General features: G+C 39.1%; 1 protein-coding gene across 1 annotated transcript in view; it reads left to right on the forward strand.

Annotated features, from left to right (window-relative positions):
- The window catches only part of LOC147917314 (uncharacterized), a 104,357-nt gene that overhangs the window by 35,043 nt on the left and 55,791 nt on the right, over positions 1-13,523 (forward strand). Inside the window, 1 exon segment of the mRNA XM_087430333.1 lies at positions 3,994-4,104. Within this exon segment, the coding sequence (XP_087286459.1) occupies positions 3,994-4,104 (111 nt within the window).

The following is a 13,523-nucleotide window of genomic DNA, read 5'->3' on the forward strand; positions in this document are numbered from 1 at the left end:
CATTTGACCCAGCAATTCCACTCCTAGGTATATACCTAAGACAAATGAAAACGTATGTCCACAAAAAAACTTGTACATAAATTTTCATAGCAGCATTGTATATCCAAAAAGTAGAAACAACACAAATTCTCATCCACTAATGAATTGATAAAATTTGCTATATCCTTACAATAAAATATATATTTGGCAATTTAAAGGAATGTAGTACATGCTACAACATAGAGGAATCTTGACAATATTTTGCTAAGTGAGTGAAGCGAAACACAAAAGACCACATATTGTATGATTTTATTTATGTGAAGTGTTCACAACAGGCAAGTCCATAGAGACGGAAAATAGATTAGTGGTTGCCGAGAGCTAAGAGGTTGGGGAAATAGAGAGTGAATGCTACTGGTTATGGAGTTTCTTGCTAGGGTAACAAAGATGTCCTAAAATTAGATTGTGGTGATGGTTGCACAACTTCATGAATATACTAAAAAACCATTTAACTATACATTTTAAATGCATAAAATATATGGCATGTGAATTATATCTCAATAAAGGTGTTAAAAAATGAATTATTTCCATATTGATGGCTCCTTTAAGTCAAAAATTGTTGTTTAAAGACACTGTTTACTTGGGAGAGAAGACCTGTTATTAGACACTCATACCTTTGATTATGGTAGTTTATGACTTTGTCTAGTCAATCATTTAGCATGTGTTGATCAGCACATCATACCCCCTACAATCCTTTAGTTATCGTTTACTTTCGCATCTCCAGATTTAATCACTTTTCTTCTATTCTTGCTCTTCTTGACTTCTTCGATAGGTGAGGATTTAAAATTCTGTTGTTATGGTTCTTCTGTGGTGTCACTATAGAACTGTTGACCGTTGTCTCCATATTGAAATTCCTCTCTTGCCTTCACTGACCTTATTCTCTGATTCCATGCTGTCTAGGATCTGTCTGCTCCTTCTTTACGTTTCTCTTTGACTCCTCTTTTCCTCTCTGTCTCTAAAGGTAGTTAGATTTGTCCTCACTGCTCTACCTTTCTCTCCCTACACTTGTGCCTTTGGTTATAAATTCTGAATCCATTTCTCAGGCCCATCTCATATCCTAGGTTTCAAAGATATTTTTCTATCAGCCCAATGAACATTTTCAATTTTCTCTTCCATGGTTATCTTAGCATATCAAAAAACAAACACGTACAAAGCCAACTTTTTTTTTTCTTTTTTTGGTGAGGAAGATTCGCCCTGAGCTAACATCTGTTAGCAGTCTTCCTCTTTTTTTTGCTTGAGGAAGATTCGCCCTGGGCTAATGTCTGTGCCAGTCTTCCTCTATTTTGTACGTGGGATGTCTCCACAGCATGGCTGATGAGTGGAGCAGGTCCGTGCTGGGGATCCAAACCCACTAACCCGGGCCACCAAAGTGGAGCACATGGAACTTTAACCACTCGGCCACGAGGCCGACCCACAGAGAACGTTTTTAGCCCCTACCATGTGCCAGAGATTGTACTTGGGATGGGAAATACCTAAATAAATAAATAAATTTTACTTGCCCATGGGGTGTGTATAGTCCATTAGAGGTAGAAAGGCAGATATGCAAATGAGCACAGTGAAGTGTTTTAGGTCCTATGACAGCATTTTATACCCTCCATTCATTTCTAGTTCCTGTTTCCAGAGTCGCATTTCAGGCCTATATTAATTGTGATAATAATATCCTTGCTGATCAACTTAATCTCTCCCTATTATAAATTAATCTTCTGAAAACCACTGCATATCGATTCTCTGCTCACAAACTTTTAATGGCTCTCTATTGTTGGAGGATCAAGTATAAATTCCTCATCTTTACATTCAAGACCCTTGACACACTGGCTATCTTTCCAACGTTATCCTCCACGCTCACTCTACCTACCCATAACCTCTGCTCCAGTTGAACTGTGTCACCTTTTGGCGTGTCTTAAAACATTCTGCTTGTGTACCTTTGCTCAGAAAACTTGTCTGTCTTGGCTTGCTGATTGTTTGAGGTTATGCCAACTGTTGTAACAAAACTATATTAATGGCTTAAGACAATAAAATCTCATTAGTCACTCACGTTAATAATCCAACATGGATGTCCTTGGTTGGAGGGTGGCTTTGTCCCACATAATGTTTCAAGATCCAGGCTTTTTTTTTTCTTGAGTATACCATCCTCTAGGACCTTAAAGTCATCTGCCTCTGGCAGACAGATGAGAAAAGAATATGAAAAGTGGTCCATGGGATGTTTTTATAGGCCAAGCCTGGAAGTGGCACATATCACTTCTATCCACAGTCCAATGGCTAGAACTCAATCATATTGCCTACCCAACTGTAAGAGTGTCTGAGGAAAGCTGTCCAACTGTGAGCCCACATAGAAGAAGAATTGGGTTTGTGAACACCCAGCAGTCTGCCACCCTGCCCTCCTCATTACTCCCCACTATGGAGAATCTATTTGTTCTTCAAGGTCAGACCAAATTCCACTTCCTCTGGAAAGCATTTGTTAACTACTCCAAATGGGAGTGAGAATTCTTTTTTCTGAAGTTTCACAATACCTCTTGTCTTTGATATTTATTTTACACTTGCCACTCACTATATTGCAAAGTTACTTTTCTTTTTGATTGTGCATATCTTTTCTTCCCCAATGGAATTCTAAGCTCCTTGAAGGTATAATTTTTGGGTCATTCATTCATTCAACATGTAATTAATGGAAGACTGCTATATATAAGGCTAATATTTGGTACCACAGGGAATACAAAACCTGATAAAAAGTTGTCTCTGGACCCATATTGCCATTTTGGCATTCGATTCAGAAAGCATTCACATAAGCAAGTCCTTTGACTCCTTTAAGACTATGAAGGAATTCATTCAAATGATCAGCTATACCATGAGACTTTAATTCATTACAAGGATGATATTATGTAATGAATGGAAATATAAAATATTACTCTTCATTTACCTTTCTATATTGATTGACCATTGCTTATCCAAGTAGAGAAGACCTTCTCTACTATTATAAACAGACTTAGACAAACTGTGCTTATTACTAAAAGACATGTTACCTCACCAATTGAGTCATGCTTTAAGATTAGAAGTCTTTGAGGAGGTTGATGACATTCTAGATAATGGCAACCTAATATTGCTGCATAATACTCTGCACTTCCATGAATGGCACATATGCACCCCGCACTGAGATCTAAGAAAGAGGAATTGGGTTTAAACTGAAGCGAAAAAGAAAAAATAGATTTAAGCTGCTGCAGAAAGAATCTTGGTCAAATATATAGGAGACCTTATGAAAAATGAATTAACCTTGAAATGGCTTATTACGTCTTTTTTACCTCTAGAGAGTATTAGGTATGTTACAGTAAGTGCAGATGCTAGAAAACGAGGGGATAAAATAAATAGCCCCTGGAGAGGTCCTCCCCACCTTCCAAAGCCTGAATCCTAAGGCTTAGGCTATTTTTGGTTTTCTTTCCGAGATGGCTCAGAAAGGAGCCTATGTAATGACAGTAAAAGCAGCTCTTTATTTCTTTCTTCTCTGACTACTCCAAGATCAGTTTTTCCACAACTTCATAAGTATTTCAATTACTTGTTCCCTCAACAATCCTGCAGAGAAGCTCTGCCCCCTCCCTCCTTTTTATAGACGAGGATATTGAGGTTAAGTGATTTTCTCAGGGTTACAAAGAGACCTAGCAGCAATGAAGGAATGAGAACTAGCAGTTCAACCTTCTGGTGGATGAATAGATTGCGTTTCTGAGCAGCCTTGCTATTATATTGCAAAGAGGCCACGCAGACGCCTGGCTGAATGTGCAAAGAAACTCCGTCCTGGAAATGAAATGGAGGCTAAGAGGATAGCATTCTCTTTCTTATTAATGACATGGCAATTGTGGAAAGTTGGAAAGAAAGGCCCTTTAGAGAAAGAGGCTTTTAAAAAGAGGACAAACAGCAGGGCACTCAATTTAGGACCCCTCCTCAATGAGACCCTTGTCTGTCTACTTACAGACAGCGCCGCTGAGGAAGCCGGGCTCCAGATTGGAGATGTGGTGCTGGCTGTCAATGGCACCGAAGTCACCAGTGTGGAGCACACAGAAGCTGTGCACCTTGCAAGGAAAGGTAGGTGGGCTAGCTACAGAGTCCAGAGTTAATCTGAAGGAGCAGAGAACTGCAATACCCCAGGGGGTTCGAACGTGAGGAGGAGGCAACTGCAGAATGGGTATAACCTCACTTCTCTCCCGAAGCTCCCTTGAATGCCTTGTCATCAACATGATTTTCCATAGGAATTAAATCACATTTCTGCCCCATGTTCCTTCTGTATCAATGGCCAGCCACAAAAGTGAAACCAGAAAATGACAGTAAGCAAAATATGCTCTATTTATTATCAAAATAGTTCCTTAAACTCCTTGCCACAAAAAATATAATTGTAATGATATTCTCCTTATAAGAGTTAATTTACTATTTCTCTTCCTTCCTCCCTTCCTCTCTTCCTTCCTTTTTTCTTTTCTTTCTTTCCATCAGTTTTTAAAGTTAAGAGACTCAGGGTTTTAATGTTAAAAAAGAGAGAGAGAGAAATAAAGAAATCACAAATCTAAAGCATCTACAAATTCTCCTAGGGCCACTTGAGGCCTGCCCTTAAAGCAATTTTGACACAGATGGAACCACTAAGAGAACAATAATAATACATGCCCTGTACCCTTGTATCCCCTCACATTAAACTTTGTGGAAAGGTTAAGACCATCTTCCTCCCTGCAAAACAAGTTACTTTCTTTGGCACCATGTGACAAATCCTTATCTCCCTACAGACCTAAAAATATACAGCTGGTAAATACTGTGTTCCATCACAGGATTATTTAGTGAGGTGTGCTATTCCTGGCTTCCTGAAGGCTGTGTGCATACCTCCACGCCCCTGAAGTATATTACCAGGCAATGGGATATTAAAGTGTGTGCATTTGGAATAGGCCACATGTCCCATAAGTATAACTTGCTGAGCAGTAAGTGTCACTTACCCTTTCTCATGATGTCATTGTGCTTGGGGGTTAGCAACAGGGAGAGACTTCTCTAGTGAAGACCAGAACAAGAAGATCACTAACAAGTGTCATGTCCTGATGAGCTATTCTGGACCTTTGTGAGGTAGAATTTAGCTCAGTATTTGGCTGCTCTGTAGGACTCGTCACGTACTAGGTGCACCAGGAACCCAACGACACTCTCAGTTAGCATGTGCAGCAACTACTTATAAATCCTACACAAATATTTATCCTATGTGCAGTACAGATGAGAAATCAACATAGTATGGTAATGATTATACTAATGAATTGGTAGTATCTCATACAATAAGAGAATTTTACCCCTTTGGGGTTTAGCTGTTCCTAGGTTTTTTGTCACAAATAATTATTTTTCCAATTTTTTGAGTTAAATAGAACCTGATTTTAGTAATAGTTCCACTCTTAGGACTTCTTTTATTTTTCTCCAAGAAGCTTAGTGTTCTTGAAAATACTGAACCATTCAGCCTCTCTATGTCAATTAATGGAAGGCAGAAAACATCTCTAAAACTTGAATGGAGGGTTTTCAGATTTTTAAAAGATGATGAACTAACATTGATACCGAGAGAAGAGCTAAATTCAACACCCTAGCTTGTGCTGTTCCTGGCGGGTATTTGTAGGATGGATTTATCTGCTGTTATAATCTGGGTTCCACCACTACTGTTTGCCACCTTGCCCTCCCTCCCCCAAGAAGACCCTGACCCTTGGGGAACCTCCTTGTGTCTTTTCCAGTCCTTTTCAAACCCATCAGTGGAGATGTCTCAAGCAGAAAGATGAATTATAGATCTGAGACTCTAAAGTAAGGACAGTAAGAGACTTTTGGGGAAACTTTGGTACCTGCGTATGTTCGGTGGGGTGTGAACTACAGCTAATAGCAGAAAAGTGCTGAGCACCTCATGTAGAGAATGGCTGAGGAACTGCTTCTTAGTGTTTTCCTTCCCCGTATGGCCCTGGGTGGCCAATTCCCCACCCCATCACCACTGAAAGCCAGACAAAGGGCAGCACCTGTTATGGACAGTCAGTGGGAAACATCAGGTGGCCCTCTAGCCCTGCTGGATTAGGGAGGTAGTCATTCCTTCCTCAGGCTTAATCTCCTGCACATCTCTAAGACTAATCGAGAAATAATAAAAAGAAAAAAGGAGGCAAGTAAACAAAATGAAGAATAAAAAAAGGAAATAATAAAAATGGAAAAATAGTTTTAAAAATAATAAAATACTACTTTGAACAACTATATAACAGTAAATTTGAAAACTAGAAAAATAAGAACATTTCCAAAAGCATTTAAGATGCCAAAATTAGTGCAAGAATAAATAGAAAATTTGTACAGACTATAATAAAGATATTTATAGAGTAAACAAAGAGACCACCTCACCTCTTCCCCAATTTCCATCCCCACTCCATCTTGCATTCAAAAGCCTGGGATGCCAGTCACTTTTATACATGAAACTTATCCAACTTTCAAAGAATAAATAATTCCCTATTCTATAGGGTTTTTCCAGAAAATAGGAAAGAGTGAATGCTTCTCAACTCATTTTATGAGGCTGCTGTAACCTTGCTTCCAGAACCAAATAAATACAGTATGAAAAATAAAATATGTCCATTTTACTTATAAGTGTATAGATGCACAAATTCTAAGAAAAAATAGTAGATACTTGAATCAAGTTGTTTATTAATATTACACATGATACATCATAATCTAGTAGGGTTTATCCCTAAATAAGGATGGCTTATCATAAGAAAATATTTTTTTAATATTTTTTATTGTTCTCTTTTATTTTTTTATTATTATTTTTTGTGTGTGTGAGGAAGATCAGCCCTGAGCTAACATCCGTGCTAATCCTCCTCTTTTTGCTGAGGAAGACCGGCTCTGAGCTAACGTCTATTGCCAATCCTCCTCCTTTTTTTTTCCCCAAAGCCCCAGTAGTTAGTTGTATGTCATAGTTGCACATCCTTTTAGCTGCTGTATGTGGGACAAGGCCTCAGCATGGCTGGAGAAGTGGTGCATCGGTGCGCGCCCGGGATCCGAACCCCGGGCCACCAGTAGCAGAGCTCATGCACCTAACCGCTAAGCCACGGGGCCGGCCCCAAGAAAATATTTTAACACAATTCATCATATTAATGGACTAAAGAAAAAAATCACATGACTATCTCCATAGAACAAAAAATCATGTAATAAAGTTCAATTAATAAGTATTTTTTAAAAATTCCCTAAATAGTAGGAACAGAAGTTTCTTTTCATAACGTGATAAAGGCTATCTACCAAAAACCTAACCATGAAGAGAGAAAAGTATATAAAAATATATACACAACAACAACAAAACATTTAATAGGGAAAATTTGGACACTTTTTTTTGAGTTTGAGAAGAATAATGCCAATTTTAACAACCACTGTTTATCATAATATCAAAAGTCTTGACTTATCCAACAGCACAAGAAAGAGAAATAAAGGTATATGGTCTGGAAGGAAAGAGACAAAACCATTATTATTTGCAAATTGTATGATTATAACAAAATCAATAGACCAGAGCTTAGAAGTAATTAGAGAAAGATTGACCAAACCAAGATCTCCTTATAAAAATCAGTAATATCCCCCATGCCAGTAATAACCAAGAAGAAAATAGAAGGAAACTAATATATGATTAAAATAGCAACAAAACTGCAAGATACAAAAGAATTAATCTAACAAAGAATGTACAAGAACTTCATGAAAAAATATTTACAACTCGACCAAAGTGCATAAAAGACGACTTAACTGGAGATATAAAGTATGTTTATGGGTGAAAAAGATCTTAATTCTCCCAGAATTAATCTAAAAATTCAATAAATTTTCAATGAAATTTTGTTAAAAATGTTTGACTAGCTTGTCAAACTTATCCTCAAATATATGTAGAAGAATAAGTGTCTACAAGTATCTACATCATTTATGAATAGGGAAAGCAATAGCAAAGGAACTTTTCATACCAGATGTTAAGATATATTACAAAACCATAATAATAATAAATAAAAAGTGTGGTACTGTCACAGAATTAGACCAGTGGAATGGAATGGATTAGAAAGCTCAGAAACACACTCAAATATTTATTAAATCTTGATATATGATAAAGGTAGCACCACAAAACAATGGGGAAAGGACAGAATCTTTAGTACATCTTTGTGTGTGTGTGTGTGTGAGGAAAATCAGCCCTGAGCTAACATCCGACGCCAATCCTCCTCCTTTTTGCTGAGGAAGATTGGCCCTGGGCTAACATCCATGCCCATCTTCCTCTTCTTTATATGGGACGCCGCCACAGCATGGCTTGACAAGTGGTGCGTCAGTGCATGCCCAGGATCCGAACCTGCGAACTCTGGGCCGCCAAAGCAGAGCGTGAGCACTTAACCACTGCACCACTGGGCCGGCTGCCTAGTAAATCATTTTTGTAGAGAACTATAAGTTGGATGGATTCCTATCCTCGTACATTATGCATTATACTTTATTACCATATGCAAAAGTGGACTTCAAATGTATTAAAGATTTCAGTTTTTAAGTTGAAAGCATAATGTCAATAAAAGAAATTGTAGGAGAATAACGTTGTTAGTGATCAGAGAAATTAAATTAACAAGATAACTGTTTAGATCCACCAAATTAGGAAGAAAAATTAGAAATCAGATTATAGCCATCTTTGGTAAAGATATGGGGAAATGAGAATCCTCATGCACTCTTGTTGGGCTATAGGCATTTCAGAGAGCAGTCTGGCAACATCTAGTGAAGTACCTATAAATCTTTTGTTCTAGCAATTGCACGTCTGGGCATATAAACCCAAAGAAACTGCTGAGAGGACACATATAAGGACTTTCACTGCAGGGTTCTGTGTGGTAGAGAGTAGTCAGAGGCAGTCTGGGTGACCATCACTAGGGGAATGGTTAAGTAAACCAGTAATAGATTCATACTCTGGACTTCTGTGCCTCACTTTGAAACAATGTACGAGATGTGCATTTAGCCAGCACCATGGATAGATCCTAAAAAAACATGGTTTTGAGTTAAAAAAAAAAAAAACAGAAGGACAGGAATAGAATAAGATCTTAGCATAATGCTATTTATGTAAAATAAAAAGACATACACAAAAGAAGGTACCCACAGTCCTATTTCAGACACTATTTCAGTCCTGTGAGTGCCTATTGTTGGGAGCAGAATGTGTAAGGAGAATAAGGAATGGAGGGAGAAAATAAAGTAAAACAAAACAAAACAAAAGGGGGCTGCACTCCAAAGACACTCAGGTGCCACGAACTGAGTGTTACAATGGGCTCGGCAGTTTGCACCTGAGTTCAAGAGCAACGGACAAACGCTTCCTGAATGGAGACCCGCCCATACACAATTTTAGCTCCATCTGTGTTCTAAAATTTATGGGCAGTAATGGTGAAGAAAGGCAAAAACAAAAACAGAAGGGGATTACTGAGAGGCAGTGGGTCTTTGGGAAGAATATACATGACCAGGAAAGTAAAAAAGAGGAAGAGAAAAGGGAAGAAATAATAGGAATAATTTAATTTTTATGTACTGCTTTACACTTTTGGTTTTGTTAGCAAGCCTATAAATTGATCAGGGTATTTCTGGAATGTGTAGAATTTGAAACAAGCTTTTGAGAGTTCTCTTTGGGAGAGAATGTCACCAACTTGTCTGAAGAAAGCAATAATCATGAATCTACTGACAGAGCCTTTTGTTAAATGCATACGATGTACGGAGGTCTTGAAATATATATTTACAAAGTTTCTATTGAGAGCTTGTTTAAACATCTAAATATTTCTGCCTGCCTCTTGTATCTGGTTGCTGGTGTTAAAAATCTAACTGATATCTTTTTGACCAGTATATATTTCTGTACAGTTTCATTCTCATACACTTTAAACTTTGGTAAATTCCTGTGATGTTACTGGTTGCTGTTTTGCTGATTTAGATTTATAAATATCAAATCACTTTTCTCAAAACATTAAATCTAAATCTAACTGTATGTTAGACTCACCCGAGAAACTATTAAATACAGAATTCCTGGTGGTGGCCCACACATTTATAATTTTAATCAGCTCTCCCTGGTGATTCCTTCACAGCCAGCACAGCATCAGTACACAGCCCAGCATCTTGAAGGCATGGCCAAAAGGTTACAACCATAAGATCAGAAGTCTGTTTTGTTAGCTTCCAGTGCAGGTGTTATCATAGCTCCCTAGACTGGCATTAGAGAGGGGATCCACTGTATGGCACAAGGTCTAGTGTTCAATAATTCTATTAAAGATTAATTCTATTCAATAACAATAATATATTAATATATATTATAGACTATGGAATAATATATTATAAAATAAAACATAATCGAATAATAATTCTGTTCAAAAATACTAATCACACACACCTGTACAAATTTCCTTAATTTTGCCCATGGGAAAACCAAAACAGGGGATTTAAGAAAGCGTTCGGTATCACACTGGGAATAACAATAGCTCCATGTGAATCTGTATGCAATTCGGTCCCTCGTACTTTCTGGTTTGGGCTTTCATAGGACTAGTTACTTGCAGACTCAAATAGAAGATTTAATCAAGGAACAATGCTGAAAAGAGAGGAAAGGAAAACAATGAAGTTTAATCAGCCTGGAGGTCCTTTGGGTCCGTTAGGGCTCCGTTGTTGCACTAAGAGCAGGCTTTAGGAAAAACGAGCACAGAAACGCCTCTAGAGTCTGGGACCTGGCATCTGAACGGAGAGCCAGCCCACCACGCAGCCCGCGGGGACAGTGCTTGTCTTGCACATTTCTCTTCCGCGCCTGCGAGGGTGGTTGAGTTTGTCTGACAGCAGAGGTGCGACTCTGACACAGTTTAAGATTGGTGGCATAATAAGAAGACAGTGATCCAAGGAGAAAGTGTGAATTAGAAAAAGAAATCATTTTTCTCTCTCCTGTAGCTGTAAATAACCTCACCTACAACTGCTTACTTCCAAAACTCTAGGCCAAAGTGCTAGGGAAGAAGAGTTTGCTGGAGAGCTTTTCTTTTTAAGGGTGTCGTCACCAAAGAACTGTATTTGCTGAAGACGTGGGATTTCAAACTCTTTCATCTCATGAAACTAATAGTTCTCTTGACTCTTTCACCTCAGGCTGTAGCCATTTATCTTCCCACGTCCTTCATCCCACCTGCAAGCAAGATTTCTGGGATGTCCAGTAGAGGAAGGCAATGGTTATATTTCCTTTCTCCAGGGTGGGGTGATCCTTAGAGAAAGAAGTAAGTTAGGGGAAAGCTAATAATTTTGTTGTTGCAAAATATTGGGGCTGAAAATGAAAACGTACAGAGGAAACTAAATCACAGACAAGGAAAGGAAGAAGTGTGGTGGGTGACGATACAGGCTGTGCTCATGAGCAGAGCCTCTTGGAAACTGAGAGATGCCCGGGACTTACCAATGAAATTGAGAGCTTGTTACAAATACAGACTCTCAGGCCTCATCCCAGACCCACTGAATGAGGAGATGCAATTGAACAAATCCACTAGGTGATTTGCATCTACGTTTAATATGAGAAGCACTGAACTAAGACATTTCCATATTTTTAGGTTCCCAGTAAATTTTTAGATAAATCATAATGAAACCAGAGGGTTTAATTGTTTCTACTTAACATTTAATTCTTTGAACACACACACGCAAATTACAACGACTATATAAATAATCTAATTTGGGGATAAATCAAAAGTCTAAAGTCTCCGTGAATGTCAGGCCCAGGTCCTCCTGGCCCCTGATAGGACCTCCAAAGGGTATAAAACCCACATCATCCAACAGCTGTTTGGAACTCAGCAGCTCCCCATGCATCAGGATCATGTCTTAACTCTGAATGTGAAAAACTCTTCCTTAACATGATGACATCATGCTGCAGCAGGACCATCTGTATCCCTGCCCCAGAGAGAATTTTTTGGCGCACCAAGTTATGTTTATGGCCAGCTGAAACTCAAGCTTTGCCTGATCAGTATCAGAGAAACCCATATGCAGTCTGTGTAAGCAAGAGGAAAATGACCTCAAGGGGCAGCCCACTACAGCAGTACACAAATAAATTGGCAGATGTGTCAACTATGCATATTAGTCCAGGAGTGCTGTTCTTTAGGGACTGAAGTCCAAAGACAAAGACATTCGTGGGTTCCCGGTCAATCTGGAGCACTTCTTCTAATTTTTCTGGATGTGTTTTTGACAGGAGCTTAAGGGCAGTTTAATAAATTAAAATGTATTTACATGGCAATGAAGAATTATCTTGACACACAGAGTTATTTAATTACCAAGGTGCTTTGCATCCTGCTAAAGTTAAGACTGTGTCAGCCTTTCTGGGACAAATCTTTATTTTCAGGGCCGTGTGGTTCAGCCAGAGACAATCCCCTGGGTTGGAACTTGTCATTTATACAAGAGGAGTCTCCTCACTGACCCCCATTTCCATAGACAGCTCTAAACAGATTGGTAATCTCAATGTCAGACATCATGATGAAGTCAGCACTGCCAAGGCCAAATGTCCCCCTTCAGGGATGTGGCCTCCCTCTCAGAGGAATTGTAAATGAAGTCATACCCCATTTGCAGTCTTCAAAGCATGTCAGGGTTGCTGTCTGTCTGAGTGACATTCAGAGAATTTTCTTGAGGCATCAAGAGATAGGCATGTGATGAAAGTGTGTGTCTGTGCTGGCAGCATCAAAGCACAGTTGGTAAACAGTGACCTCATCTTATCAGGGACAGGGAAAGTTTCCACCACACGGATCCCATAGGAAAAGGGGCACCACTGAGGTTCAGGCCCCAAGGAAGGCTCTCTAAGAAAGAGAGGACAGGCACCTGGAAGCTCAGGGTCAAGCCCTCAGCACCCAGTTGGATAGGCAAGAAAAAGGGATAAAAACCATTTGTGCCTCAACTCTCCTAGAATTTCTGTCTGCTTCCAAGTTCAAAGGTTTGTAATTGATTTTGATCAGAGATAATATTGGTGAAAGATATATTAGCAGTGGTTTAGATCCTCCCATTATCCAGGTAATGGAGGCTAATTATCTTGAATAAAAGTGAGATAGAAAGGCCAGCCCCAGTGCCCTAGTGGTTAAGTTTGGCAATCTCAGCGGCCTGGATTGAGTTCCCGGGTACAGACCTACACAACTCGTCAGTGGCCATGCTGGCGGTGGCTCACATACAAAAAAAAGAGGAAGATTGGCAACAGATGTTAGCTCAGGGCAACTCTTCCTCAGCAAAAAAACAAACAAAAAAAAACTTGAGATAGAAAAGCCAGACATCACCTATCTTCCTTCTTAGGATGTAAACCAAAATATGTTAAAGATTGAGCTTGATGTTATTATAGACAGTGAGGACGAACAGACTTGGGTCGTCCATGATCAGACCCAACAAGGCTGTGTGGTTGAATAGAAAGAGTTCCACACCACAAGTCAGAAAATCTGGATCGCTCATCTGATTCAACCTTTTATGAGCTGTGGGTCCTCAAAGAAGCCACCTTACCTCCCCAGCTTTCATTTTCTTCATCGACA

This window comes from Ceratotherium simum, chromosome 4 (assembly GCF_057802395.1).
Source record: "Ceratotherium simum simum isolate JZ-2026a chromosome 4, ASM5780239v1, whole genome shotgun sequence".
Lineage (NCBI taxonomy): Eukaryota > Metazoa > Chordata > Mammalia > Perissodactyla > Rhinocerotidae > Ceratotherium > Ceratotherium simum.